This window comes from Penicilliopsis zonata (genome assembly GCF_001890105.1).
Source record: "Penicilliopsis zonata CBS 506.65 unplaced genomic scaffold ASPZOscaffold_6, whole genome shotgun sequence".
NCBI lineage: Eukaryota > Fungi > Ascomycota > Eurotiomycetes > Eurotiales > Aspergillaceae > Penicilliopsis > Penicilliopsis zonata.
This window is the reverse complement of record NW_019208916.1, coordinates 876,011-889,536: the sequence shown is the minus strand read 5'-3', so window position 1 is coordinate 889,536 and position 13,526 is coordinate 876,011. Positions and strand designations below refer to the sequence as shown.

General features: G+C 54.4%; 6 protein-coding genes across 6 annotated transcripts; 2 read left to right on the top strand and 4 right to left on the bottom strand.

Annotated features, from left to right (window-relative positions):
* Positions 1-42: 42 nt before the first annotated feature.
* Positions 43-444, top strand: ASPZODRAFT_132104 (hypothetical protein). The gene has a single exon (XM_022722934.1). The coding sequence runs from the start codon at positions 104-106 to the stop codon at positions 383-385; it is 282 nt and encodes a 93-aa protein (XP_022581659.1). The 5' UTR covers positions 43-103; the 3' UTR covers positions 386-444.
* A 1,485-nt stretch (positions 445-1,929) lies between these two features.
* Positions 1,930-3,276, top strand: ASPZODRAFT_132103 (hypothetical protein). The gene is made up of 3 exons (XM_022722933.1): positions 1,930-2,516; positions 2,585-3,020; positions 3,085-3,276. Exons 1-3 carry the CDS (start codon positions 2,208-2,210, stop codon positions 3,168-3,170), a joined length of 831 nt encoding a protein of 276 aa, XP_022581658.1. The 5' UTR covers positions 1,930-2,207; the 3' UTR covers positions 3,171-3,276.
* Positions 3,277-3,627: 351 nt separating this feature from the next.
* ASPZODRAFT_151694 (hypothetical protein) lies at positions 3,628-5,616 on the bottom strand (the record flags this gene model as incomplete). The annotated part of the gene is made up of 3 exons (XM_022725761.1): positions 3,628-3,760; positions 3,821-5,522; positions 5,583-5,616. 3 exons carry the CDS (start codon positions 5,614-5,616, stop codon positions 3,628-3,630), a joined length of 1,869 nt encoding a protein of 622 aa, XP_022581657.1.
* A 1,107-nt stretch (positions 5,617-6,723) lies between these two features.
* ASPZODRAFT_132098 (hypothetical protein) lies at positions 6,724-10,303 on the bottom strand. The gene is made up of 3 exons (XM_022722932.1): positions 9,977-10,303; positions 7,955-9,800; positions 6,724-7,883 (listed from the first exon to the last, which is right to left on the bottom strand). The coding sequence occupies exons 1-3, from the start codon at positions 10,041-10,043 to the stop codon at positions 6,791-6,793; spliced, it is 3,006 nt and encodes a 1,001-aa protein (XP_022581656.1). The 5' UTR covers positions 10,044-10,303; the 3' UTR covers positions 6,724-6,790.
* Positions 10,020-11,006, bottom strand: ASPZODRAFT_1905144 (hypothetical protein). The gene has a single exon (XM_022727323.1). The coding sequence runs from the start codon at positions 10,886-10,888 to the stop codon at positions 10,289-10,291; it is 600 nt and encodes a 199-aa protein (XP_022581655.1). The 5' UTR covers positions 10,889-11,006; the 3' UTR covers positions 10,020-10,288.
* Positions 11,007-11,782: 776 nt separating this feature from the next.
* Positions 11,783-13,435, bottom strand: ASPZODRAFT_132095 (hypothetical protein; the record flags this gene model as incomplete). Its single annotated transcript, XM_022722931.1, has 2 exons — positions 12,808-13,435; positions 11,783-12,718 (listed from the first exon to the last, which is right to left on the bottom strand). Exons 1-2 carry the CDS (start codon positions 13,053-13,055, stop codon positions 11,785-11,787), a joined length of 1,182 nt encoding a protein of 393 aa, XP_022581654.1. The 5' UTR covers positions 13,056-13,435.
* Between the last annotated feature and the right edge of the window lie 91 nt (positions 13,436-13,526).

Below are 13,526 nucleotides of genomic sequence, written 5' to 3'. Positions count from 1 at the left end.
GCCTGGGAGTCGTGGGGAAGAGAGTGAGGAGAAAGGGAAACGATGGGGGGAAGGAAGTGAAAGCAACGGAAGGAGCAAAAAGTGGAAGGTACCAGAGACGAAAATGGCCAAACAAGGAAAGGGCACTTGTGTAAAGGTAGGATTGGGAAAGAACCCAGCCCAGGCCGACAGGAACAGGGGAACAGAGCATCAGGCCCAATCAGAAGCCATGCCTATGGTCTCATTACTCTGGGAATTACCTAGTACTTCTATTGCCATCATAATAATTACAGCTATTTTCCATCTGATCGAAAAGATCATGAGATTTCGATACCCACAGCTAACCAACGTGCAAGCAGGGCTGCAGCGGGATGCCGAATCAAGACGAGGGGGCAACACTACCTAACTGCCCGCAGAGAAACGCCACTCGCCATGCAGAGCAGGGGGGTGGGGGGGGGGGGGGGGAGGGATCACGTCGATCACCCATTGCGGCGAGTAACGATCCTCGTTGATGTCGGGCAGGATGGAACCTAGGATTGAACAATTGGCGTTGTTTGGAGGCAAACGGCGACAGGGCAGCGATTTACCCCACGGGAGACACCTCCGCAACAGTCTAGAGGCTCACCAGAGTCGCAATCATGGTCAGCAACGCTCCACCAGTCTCAATAACCCACGGAGTGAACCGTTCGGTGTGGCCGTCGTCCTGTGGGCGATGTGAGAGGAGAGTGTCAAGAATGGCCGAAATAGGACTAGCCGCTCGGCCAGTTGACTGGGTGCAGTCTACTCCGTACTTCCAGCCTACAATTTTAACAGCTAACTATGTGGTAAAGCGTGGTATTTCAACTTATTGACAAAATAATAATAATAATAATCAATAATCAATGATAATATCGTGCTCCCGCAATGCAAGGAGTCGGGATTATTGCCGACCGTGCGATCTGCCCGGCTTGCGTGGCTTTCCCGAGGATCAACAACAGCAGCAGAAGAGAAAAGAAGACAAAAAACTGGTTGGTTCGGCTTGACCGCCCGTGACGTCAGATCCGTGGTTCCTTCCAAGTCACCGCAGGACGATCATGTAATGGGGTCGAAGGAAGGAAGAAGAATCATGGAATCGTCTATGATGCATTGCGTACGTCTTTCGAGAAGGAGGCTTGCTTGCCTGCGTGCAATGATCGTATTCCTTCGTCTGCCCTGCTGTACAGAGCAGGTACTAACTAACTCTTCAGTAACTACTAGACATCGCAGATCCATGTCACACTACGCTCCCTTGCAGTACACATGGTCGACACATTAGCATGACCGACAAACTCGTGAGATGCGGACCTGAGGAGATAAAATTTCAAATCTCTCACCCGGCCCAACAGAGGGGTTTGTGACATGGTTTGGTCGTCGGGCGCGAACGGTGCGGGATTTGGGGGAGGATTTGAGCGAGAATCAGAGGCTTCATCTGGTTCTAAAAGCCGCACCTTCTCCGTACTCCGTAGCTACACACAGGAGGTATGGGTATACTGCTACAGAGTACCTACTCCGTACTCTCCGTACTCTCTGTACGGAGTACTCTGTCTGTACCTTTCTGATCCACCGCAAAGCTTATCTGTCCCCGTAAACAGACGGAATATACCTCCACATTCCTCTGTATCTGACTGCAGATAGCGTGCGGTGTACTCCGTAGATCGTCTCTGGTGGCTGAGCATGCAACCGTTGGATGGTGAATTCTGGCAGCGATCCCCTTGTCTAGGCGGCACGGCTAAAGGAAGACTGTACCCTGTGAAACGAAGTCAGGTACTCATACAGGTAACACAAGGGGAGACCCCGGGAGGGAGGAATGGGTTTCCATCACGTTGTCTGAGGCCTGATGCGAACCTACCTCGAGGCTCAAAGCCTCCGCTATGTAGGATATGAGTCCGGGCCCTGATCGCCTCCTCGAATATCCCCGATTGCGGCTGGAGGCGAGGATCGGAATGGACGGTCACGTGTGGACCGCCGGCCAGACCGCGCCAAGCTTTTTTCCCTCCTGATCGACGGCGCCAGACCGTTTTCGGTGAGTAGCTCACCGCCTGAGGATTCTGCCCGGTTTTCTCCCCTTCACCGCCCAGAACCCCGCCCAGCGTACGGTTACTACGTAGTACCTACTGTAGGGCCTAGACTATCACCTCTGCTGAAACACTTCATCTCAGCATCGGGCTCTTTCACAAGGAAATATCCTACAGACTTGCTGTTTCATCGAGATGTCTCCCGATCTGAACTCACTGCCCCCCTCTCGTCCGTCGCCGCCCTCTGCCGGGCTACAGTCGTCCCCGCGTCGTCGGTCGACCGCTGGGATGCATTTGAACCTGAACAGTGACAGCCAGATTCCTGCGGTGGGGGATCTGTCCTTATCGGAACATCGCTCTTCTATTAGCCAGGCCTTGCGTACCGCCAGCCCGGCGAGTATCAGTGGCAGCCCGATCATCGCGACAGGGGACCCGCACCATCAACGCACGCCCTCGCTCGGCGAAATCCACCAAGAGCTAGAGCAGGAGCAAGAAGCTCAAGTGGTGAGTCTTTCCTTTGGATGACATAACACTTTTTTTCTTCAATCTATGGGAAACTCACATTCGTATAGAACCGTCTTTTGCAGATGATCCGGACTCAGCAGGCCCAACTACAACAGCTCCAGCAGCAGCAGCAGCAGCAGCAACAGCCCTCTTCTCAGCCGTCATCAAGTAGCGCTGTGCTAGACGACACCACCCCAGCCGAGCGCACTGTGCCATTTCCCTCAATTCCACCGCTTCCATCTGCTGGATCTTCCCGGGTCTCCACTCAGCTCCATCCCCGGGGCTCTCGCGCTTCAAGTTTAGCAACTTCGCCGAGTCTGCGGCCGGTGGTCTCATTGCCTCCCGCAGCGGGAGGGGACATTCTCGATACTGGGGCTACCAGTGGTGCCAACACCCATGATCACACCCGTCGCAGCAGCAGGGATGAGAGTGCTTTCTATCAAGCGGAGGCAGCCATGCTGACGCGGGAGAACCAAATGCTGCGGCAACGGATTCGGGAGTTAGGTATGCATTTTGACATGGAAAGAATAGAAAAAAGAAGAAAAGAGAAGAAAAGCTAACTGGTTAGAACGACAAATCAGAGACTTGACCTCGCAGACAGCCAGTGATGAAAGTGCACCCGAGTCTCACGACAAGACAGAGGGAAACATGTAAGCCGAAAACATTTAGTGCAAGACACAAGGCAAGGCGTCCGCGGGTTCAGTATTATGTCTACTGTTGGAGAAAGTCCGTCCTTGAACAATTCTTGAAAAGGCACCAGGTAAGTGCTGTTCATTCGGCGAGGGGTATAGTCCAACTAACACGACAAGATACTTCTTGTAAGTCTTTAATATTAACATCTCTGTTGGGTCTGCCACAGCATGGTAATAATTCAATCATACTTTGTAAACACAATTCACGAACTAAGTTGTCTATATGTATTGATGGATAGGTACTATATGATCCAAGAGGACCGTGAGTATATCTACATACTTTACTACCTCGTTCATGTATACCCTTTCAGGCATCCCTTGCATATCTGCCTACATATACGAAGCAGTAACCAGGTAATTCTCGCTACCATACATTCTAGTAACTGTGTTCACCGTAGTAAACAAGAGAGACAACAAGTCTAGAGTTTCGGCTTCTCCGCCTGAGCGACCAGGTCAGGCATAAGGACATCGCGCAGCTCACAGGCAGCTTCGTTGATGTAGTAGCTCATCCGCTCCGAGCCTTTACGCTTTGAAACAATATTAAAGTTGAGACTATACGATTAGTACAAGCCATAGACAGAGAGAGAGGGAGGGAGGGAGGGAGGGGGGTACCTATTCTCATTAATCATGTAGGCGATACCAAATCCATCATCGATGACCTGGCTCCAACCGTAGCCGTTGAAATACTCGGAGCTAAGCTGGGAGGTAGACAAGTACCAGGAACCGGAATACGCAAAGGCCGGGTCCTGGTAAAGCAGGGGGATCTGCTCGCCTGGGCGGAGGAGTTTCTTAAGTCCAAACAGGTGTCTGTCGACGCCGCGGCCGTCGCTCGCGTCCGTGATGTATTTGGAGTGGGCGGCGAGGGCGGCGCGGAACAAGCGCACGACCTCCTCGCGGGCCACGCTGGGATCATGGTGGGCGCGGCAGAAGGCGACGCTCTCGTCTGAAACGGAGCGGGTGGTCTCCGTGCGGCCCTCTTGGAACTTGCGCGTCGCGGCCGACTCGTACGTCGGCCGGGAGACGCCGTACATCTTGAAATACGCCAGCTGGATCACCATCTGCACGTATGCGTCCGGGCTGCATTTGAACTTCTTGATCAGGCCCTTGCCGTAGCCCTGGAAGGCTTGCACGCGCAGCTCGTGCGCTGCGATCTCCTTGCGGTGGAACTGCGCCGCCGCGTCGATGGCCTCGAGCACGGGCTCGTCGAGATGGAAGCTCAGCGCCTGCGGTTCCGGCAGGTGGGAGCGGACGGATCCCGCCTCGCCACTGCTATTACTACTACTGCTGCTGCTTTCGATCTTCCCCTGTGCAATGAAAGCATTGACGTAGTCGTTCAGCCGGTGCGTCGGCGTGCCGTCCATCATGCTGTGCTCGCCCATGAAGCCCGCGGAGCCGTTGTTGTTCACGATGAACTGCAGCGGCTTGTCGAACCAGCGGTTGCAGCCGTCGCCGTGCCAGTACTGGTGGGCGCGCTCTTCGAGCGTGACGGGCGCGGCGTCGTCCAGACACACGACAAACGCCGCGGACTCGATGTCGCGCAGGATGCCGCCGTTGTGATCCCGGTCCGCGGCCAGCAGCTTCTCCCTGGCGGCAGTCCAGTGGTCGCGGTTGGCGGCCGTGAGCACCCCCACGGGCGCCGGGGCGGCGTGTTGTTGGGCAAGCTGGTAGATGCGTTCGAACTGCGCTTGAAACTCCGCGGGGCTGAGTTGCTGCCCGTCGAGCTGCAGGGGCACCTTGAAGAATTGGTTCTTGCGCACGACAACCAGGTGCTCGTTGCCCTGGACGGGGTATTTCTGCGGGTAGTCGGCCCCCTCGGCGGGAATGCGGCAGCAATGGAACATGTACTGGTAGGAGCTCATGGCCATGGGCAAGCCACGCATGTACTCCGGTTCAAGCGAGCCGGCGTCGACCTGGCGCTTGAACTCGAGCGCCGCGCTGGTGATGGCCGCGGCGCGCTGGGCCGGGTCCCGGCGCGTGCGGTCGTCGCGATACGAGTAGAAGTACGACACGTAGGGCACGACCGGGTCGCGGTAGGCCAGATACGCCGCATTGTTCCACCACTCGGTCAGCCAGTTCTTGCAGCTGGGGTCCGCCGCGCGTGCCAACAGCCGCTCCTGGAGCGGCTCGCCCTCGCCGCCCGGTCGGACAAAGGCCTCGACGGCTCTTTTCGTGCGTTCGAACTCACTCGCGGAGACCAGGGGATGCACTGACTTCAGGTACCGACGTGCGGTCTCTTCGAGCGAGGGCACCGGGAGGCGGGGGAGGGAGTCTTCGAAGCGTAGCATCTTGCCTTTCGACAGGTCCTCGACGTAGCCTGAACCGAACCGTTAGTCACATAGCCTTTGACATCCATTCTCTTCTTAAGTATATATACCGTCAGGAACCGACGAGACCTTCCGACGAGCCATGACGGGTGACTAGAGCGTTTAGCCAGCTGTTCACGTTGTTCAAACACACACATTAGGTGAAGGCTTACTGTTCTAGAGTGTAGCAGGAGACGGGGGCGGGCGAGGGACAAACGGTTCCTCGCAGAGAACATCCCTCTCGTATCGTCTATATTCTATGCGGAATTCTGAATTCTCGGGTATCAGGAAGATGAGCGATTCGAGGTTCGGAGTGGTATCAAAGTATTTATGAAGATACAAGGAGCGTCGAGACACCCAAGGAGGCCGAAGGGCCGCGGGGCCAAGACCCCGAGCCGAGGTATATACAGAGTAACAGAATTTGAGTAGTGCCCACTGAATACTATGGTATACACACTACTTTGATTGAATACTCGAGTTATTATAAGATATGAACAGTGAACACAATTGATTAAAATACTATACTCTCACGCCTCTATACTCTATATAACACTCTGTAGTCTGTATCTCTCCTGTCAAGGAACCTCGGTAGATGACTAAGCCAGTGAGAAGGAACACTAATCCTGAATAGTACTAGATGGAATACAACAGGCTAGTCCTATTTAGTCAGATATGAATGCACAGATTTATGCTAAATTTAATGCAATGCAATGCTATGATTATGACCTTGTGATATGAATATGACTCTACGGACTAGAATACAGATTGTATAAGAATGAAGATGGAAGAACTCTATACAGACCTAAACAGAACGGTTTCTCTGTTTCTATTCCAACGAATCCCCGTGTGCCCATTAATTGACGAGTCGATTCCTTCCCTTCGTCCGTCCGTCATCCTTTTCTCCAATACAGTACATACTACAATACCTTGGTAGTACAAAGGTAGTATTGTGTAGTACAATAGTATTCATAATTATTGAGTATATTGTGGGGAGATGCGCTGTCTGTTAGATAATACCGGGGACTGAGCCTGGTATCGATATTTGTCAGAATTCTTTCCATAGTCATGTCTTATGTCTCACTGCTTAGCTACAGACAAGACTCTGTAAATAGATAGCGCTATGATTAGATGTAGTAGTCGAAGATGGACAGACTTCGCTCGCTAGATACACTGAAGACAGGACAAGAACACAGCCACACAGAAAGGAAGAAAAAAGAAGAAGAAGAAGAAGAAGAAGAAGAAGAAGAAGAAGAAGAAAACAAAGAAGAAGAAGAAGAAATTAGAAACCCGCCGTCACTGGCATCTTGCGTCTGGGGATTTCCACCCCGCTGACCTTCCCCAGGGATACACCCGCCGCAGCCCCCGTACAGATACGTCCGCTCTGCATCAAGTTGCGCAGCCGTTTGCGCCGGGCCTCGCCGCCGCGCTCTTCGCCCCGGCCAACCCCTTCCTCCACCCACTCCACCCGTAGCACTTGGAAGCTCATGCCGTCGTGCGTGTGCTCCCACGCCCGCGACTTCAGTCCGAACATCACGCTGGCCTCGTACCGCTCCAGCCGCGGTAGCACCAGCAGCGTGATGTGTAAGTCCCTGTTCGCCGGTGGCTCGGGCGGAATCCGAGGCGGCGATTCGGGCGTAGTTGCAGTTGCAGTTGCAGTTCCCCCTCCTCCTCCTCCGTCCATGGAGGAGACTGTAGACTTCCCACGCGGGGCATGCTGATAGCCGTCCTTGATCTCCAGGTCCAACATGCTCACGTCCACATCTTCTCCCCACGCACCCCGGATGAACCCCGAATGGATCGCCGCCGCCACCGGATCCGAGTCATCCGTGTACACGCCCGTGCCCCAGAGTGCACGGCGGGCACAGATCTCCTCGCGATGGCTCGCGTCGATCCGGAAGCGAGGCACTCGGATCGTAAACGTACAGTTCTCCTGGCCCTCGAATCGCGGTAGCGGTAGCGGCGTCGTCGTGTATCCGAACCGGGCACTCTCCAGCGTGGCTTTGGCGGTCGGCACCCCAATCCGCGGCGCGTACAGGGTCGAGCCAAGGTGATGCCGCGGCAGATGCGCCACGCTCGACAGCAGGGGCTCTAGATTGACCACTATCCGAGGCTCCCGTGGCGACGACAACAACGACGACGATGAAGGACCGACCGTGCCGCCAGCCCCCGTTACACCTGACCGTGGGACATGGTGATGATGGTGGTGATGATGATGGTGGTGATGTCCGGTGGCGGAGCTGACGAGATTCGCCGCCGCCGCTGTCGCTGCCGCATCGGCCGGGGTTGATGTGCGGCGGAAGGCATTCGCTGACGTGGATCGATTGGCTGTAGGAGGAACTTCTTCTTCGGGTCTATGCCGATGATGATGGTGACTGATAAATTAGATGAGAAAAAGGAGAAGAAAAAGGAGAAGAAGAAGAAGAAAAAGGAGAAGAAAACTCACTGATGGTGATGGTGGTGAACATGCCGATTGCGTCTGGCCGCTCGGGCTGCCGAGCCGGAGCGGAGATCAGCGCTAGTGTCCACAACCTCCGGGGGGATATTATCCTCATCACGCGATCTTCTCGGCCGTTTCCCTGACGTCGAAGCTGGTCGGGCGAGCTTACTGGCTTCCTCGACTGGCTCTCCATTGGCGGAGCGCGAAGTCACGCTGTCGCGCTTGAAGGGGCTGGCGGTCATCGGGGTGGACGGCCCACTGCCCGTCGTGGGCATTGTCACTCCGCCAACACCACTGCCAATGCCGGAGAAGACGCGGCCCAGCTCGTTCTTGATGCCAGATTCGGCGGCGGGGCCAATGATCTGTGCCTGTGCGCCCTGAACCGCCTGGGGCAAGGGGGAGGCACGTCCACCGCGCTTGGCGTCCACTCCAACGCCAAGCAGGGTGCGATGGTGCAGGAGCTCATCACTGCCTTTGCGCCGCTGCTGCTCGTCAGCCGCACCTCCGGGATTACCAAAGGCTGGAGGCTGCTGGGATGGCTTTGAGGAGGAAGTGGCGCTCGGGAACAGTCGGTGGTGCTGGGTCTGCAGTTTGCTCAGATGATAGGCAGGCTGTTCGTTCGTCGAGGGTGGAGGCTGCCCCTGTCGAGGCTGGATGGAGAGCGGTGACGGTCGCGACCCTGCCGCCAGCTGGGAGCCCAACGATTTGGTGTAGCTTTGGATCGCCCCGAAACCGAATCCGGGGGATGACTCCGAGGCGGAGAAGCGTTTCGTCTCCGGGGAGGGTGGCTGTGAGCGGCCCATCAAGTCCCATGCCGGTGGTGGCCGGTCACCCCCCACCTCTCGGTCGGGAAATTGGGAGCCATATCGCGACGAGGGATGGGGAGCTTTCGACTCCGAATCATGGCTTGCGACGACTCTTTCCCGATCTCGATGCGTCTGCTCTTCCACATGACGGTCATGATACAATCCACCAAATCGACTTTGTTGATGATGATGATGTTGCTGTTGCTGTTGCTGTTGCTGTTGTCCACCCTCCAGACCTAGATACGACGACGCTCGTTGAGAAGAAGAGGAAGAAGAAGGAGGAAGGTTCCCACCCTCGGGTACACCCGGTATCGGTCGGGAAAGGGGGCTGTAGGCGGGCTGACGCGTCTCCACGTGCTGAGGCTGGCTGTTCGGCCGAGGAATCGAGCCGTTCAGACTGGGGCGACGCGAATCTCCGTAGGGGACGTCCACCGCGGCGATAGGTGGTGATGGTTGAGCAGAGCTAGCTGACTTGTCGGGATAGTGCGACGTCTGCAGCGGGCGTCCGATAGAGCCGAATTTGGAGTGGTGCTGGTGGTCCCCGACCGACCCTTGCGTCACGCCACCCGAGCTCGACCGGTACGGTCGGCCGGGATGGACCTTCGCGATAGACTTCTCGGGAGTATGCGACCGGCGAAAGAGAGGATAGTCCAAGGATGGGGGTCTAGCGGGAGCGGTCGGGGGAGACATGGCTCCCGGTGTTGACGGGGGCGCGCTGCCAAAAGGGGCCGCCGACGCGCGCGGGAAGAGCGACGAAGTCGAGGAAGCGGGGGCGGAAGCAGCACCGGCACCAACACCAGCCGTGGCAGCATCACGGCCGGGGCGATCGGCGTCGGAGCCGAGCATGGAGGATATCGACATGCTGCTGCCTGGCCGATGGGTGCTCAGCGGATCGCGTGCAAACAACGAGGAGGACGAGGAGGAGGAGGCGGCGGTGTGGCTGTTACCCGGCTGTCCGCGAGACAGATACGGTTGTGGCGAGGAAGGCGGAGGCATCTGACGGGCATTAAGAGTGTGCGAGGAGGAAGACGGTTGGTCTTGATGGCCTGTTTTAGGCACAGCGGTCAGTTCAACGATGGAAGCTTCCTGTTTTGGACACGACGCGAAGGCGAGCAAAACACCGAATAACAGATAGGCAGGGGAGGGAAGAACAAAGAAGCAGAAGGAGCAGAAGCAGAGAACGCATGCCAACAACAAAGATTTCCTTCAAGGCTTCACTCACCTGCAAAGACAGGGCTTCCCTGCGAGGTCCGCCGGGGCTGATCGCGCGACTGCGACCGGGCATTCATGTCGCGGAGGGGCTGGTTCGGGGCCAGCGAGGCTTAAAGCATCAGCAGGGAAACAAGGCAACACTGCACAACAAAGAAAAACGAAGAAAAAACGGAAGAACAGAGGTGGAGAAAGAGTAGAAACAGGATGGTCAAGAGCAGAAGGGTTCCTCTTCTCGTGATAGAAGCAGAGCGATGATCGCACTGCAGCTTGCAAAAGCAGTGGAGCCGGGGGCCAACCCGTGACTTTTGGGATCTGAGCCATGCTAGGCCCAACCAGGCAAGGCGCCCTGAGCTGCCCTGAGCCTAAAAGCGACTAGCGCTCCCGAGCGCTCATCTTGTCGTTGGGCGATCCCGCGCCACAGTGGCTGAGAAATAGAATATAAGAGAATATATATAAAGAATATATATATATATATATATATATATATATTTAACGTACTGTGTTGGAAGAACCCTCCCTCCTTGACACTGCTAGCACTGCTGTGTCTTTTGTGGGACCGATGGTTGTGGTACGCTATGGCTGCCGTGGCCGCCGTGTCTGCCCGGAGCGACGCATAAGGCGCCTGCGAACCGGATTTCTCGATGGAGGACACGGAGGAAGACTGGTGGTAATGGTGGAAGGGCGACTGGTGTGACATTTCGGTTTCTCGTCGCGAGGCAACGTGGTACGCGTGTGTGTTATAATTGTTGCTGTTGCTGCTGCTGTTGCTGCTGCTGTTGTTGATAGTGTTGTTGATAGTGTTGGTGGTGGTGGTGGTGGTGGTGGGCAAGGACGGGGCGGCCGCCGTACGAGCGTCGTGGGTGACACCAAAAAGCGGAGAACGATGATATCGCTGGTGGGAGAGGTGTTTTTTGAAGTCCATTCTTCTCTCTTCAAAGAGACGAGCGTCGACGCGCGGAGGTGAGGGTTAATCACCCAGACCGAGCACGGCGGTTTCCGTCGAATGGCGGTAAAGCTGGAGGCTGTATTGTCCGACGTGTATCAGTTGATTCTCTTACCTAGAGGCTCGAATATATATATATATATACAGATAGATATATAGGTAGATATATAGATATATTTCAGCGACAGGGAAATGTTTTGCAGGATTTGCGTTCGCTAGAAGGAAAAAAACGGTGAGATGAGTTGAAGCGCATGCGACATGGGGAAGGGACCGGCGGACTGGGATTTCACTAGCTTGACTGGACACTGGACTTTTTTACCACTATTGAAAAAAAAAACCAAATCAAAAGAACCCTCATTGTATACTAAATATTCTATAATACCAAGATATTTAACTTCTTAATATACTAATTCATATCTTCAATCTTCATCAGGACAGAAGATAAACTACGTACCAATATTGAATGCTGCGGGGAAGCCTGTGGAGCCCATCCATGGATGCCAACACGAGTCGATGCCCGAATCTCCTCTTTGTGGCACGGATGACATCTTGTATGGTTGATTCATTCCTCACATTAGTACTAGGAACTAGGTACATTGATAGTCAGACAGTGCTCTATTATTAGTAGTAGTAGTAGTAGTAGTAGTAGTAGTAGTCGTACTGGCGATACTACTGGCGATACTACTCCGTACATAGGTAAGAGGTTTGTCTATGTACCACGGTATTTAAAAATTCAGTCTATAGTAAAAGATAATTACTATTATGAATTTAGACCAGGAAGATATTGTCGGACTCTACATGGTTGATATATAAGGCAGTATTTATTTATTCATAAAACTACTCGGTTATGAACTAATATATTTATTTCATATGGTTTACCATCTCCCCCCCTCGACCTCTATTAGATCGGCCCCGGCTTGTACCAGCGTTTGCCAGATAAGATCGCGCAGCTTTCCATGCCACTGCGGCAGCCCTTCATACCGAGCGAGCAGGCCTCGCCGATGAGCAGCCTGCACTTGCGCCCGGATAAGTTCTACCTGTCGGGGAGAGAACCGGCCGCGATGCGGCCGACCAATGGACTCCTTGAAATTCGCAGTCGCAGCCATGACATTTGCTGCCGTGCCGGGAGGTGTTTTCGGAGATTGCTGAGGATGCTCTTCCTCGTCCTCCAAGACTAGATCGTCGAGGGTTCTGTCGAAGAAGATATCCGGGGCTACCATATCCATATCGCCACTTGCAACACGACCGGAAAACATGACAGTGACCGGCCGATGTACCACCTGGGACCCATTCAGATGGGTCAGATATCCCTTTTGTCTGAATGGGTCGAGCAGAGCGTCGACCTGCGGCCACAGCATCTGCATGGGGGACTTGAAGTTCAAGACGAGAACAAACGTCCGGTTCGTTTCCGCGTCAAACAGACTCTGGAGAGACGTTGCCTGGCCAGGCGCATGGCTCAGAAGCTCAAGCTCGTTCCACAGCGGACCGAGGTATGTGTTCTGCAAAGTATGGCGCGAGTCAAGAGCGACAATCGACTCGCCCACAAGGATCTGATTCTGGTGAAGCCAAATATCGGTCCGGAGTCCCGTGCATCCGTACTCGAGACTGTTCTGAATGGCTTTGAAGTGTGCATGGGGGTAATATGAAAGACAGGAGATCGACCGGTCGTAATCCTTCCATTCATCGGGCCACCGAGCAGAACCCGGGTGTCCATCTCCCGGTCGATCCCACGACTCGTCGGCCCAGTTTTCGCCAACGAGAAGCCAAGGAAGGGTTTTGTACACAGTCACAAAGGCCTGAACCAGCACTCTATAGACTCGTTAGTAAAAGAAGAGGAAGAAGAAGAACAATTTCTGCCAATAATAAAGTCCACATTTGCACGTGGAGTTTAAACTTACGCCACCATGAGGAGAAGACAGACAATGCGAAAGATGCCTTCGCCCCAGTTCCGCCGTGCGACACGATACCGGGATTCGAGAAAGTAGATAATACTGGGACAGCACTCCTTGGGGAATGCACGCAGCGGATGATCTTCCATCATCCACATGTCATATTCATCGTCGTGGGTCTCCTCGGAGCTGCGGAGAGGTATTTGACACGACGATCGCGAGTCGCCAAGCGGCTCGAAAACAGGCTGACTGGCCATGGTCTAGCCATTAACGATCGGTTCGACAGGTATACATCAGGTAGACATCAGGTTGGATAAAAATCAAGGGTTTGACGCAGCGAAAAGTGATGCTGGAGACTTCAGATCGTGAAAATCCCACTACCAACGCATCTCTCTCGCCGAAGTGAGATATTAAGGAAATATGAAAGCGAGCGAAAGCAGGAGCAGAGCTGAATGAATGCCGAAGCAGAAAGAATGTAAAAAAGCCTGCACAGAAAACAGCGAGAGTCAGCCAGTCGTCCCCTCCCTGCAGGCTGCAACGGTTTAAAACGAGGGCGTGCATACCCACCGCCAGTAATGAGGAAGCACGCAATTGGATCCTTGAATGGCATCGGGGCTAGAGCCTAAAATAACCTTAATGAGGTCCTGAAATGTCTTACATCCATTTAGGCCTATAATGTTCCTGATCCACAGCTCCCACCATGGTCCTTCTTGGTGTGGGATCGCCAC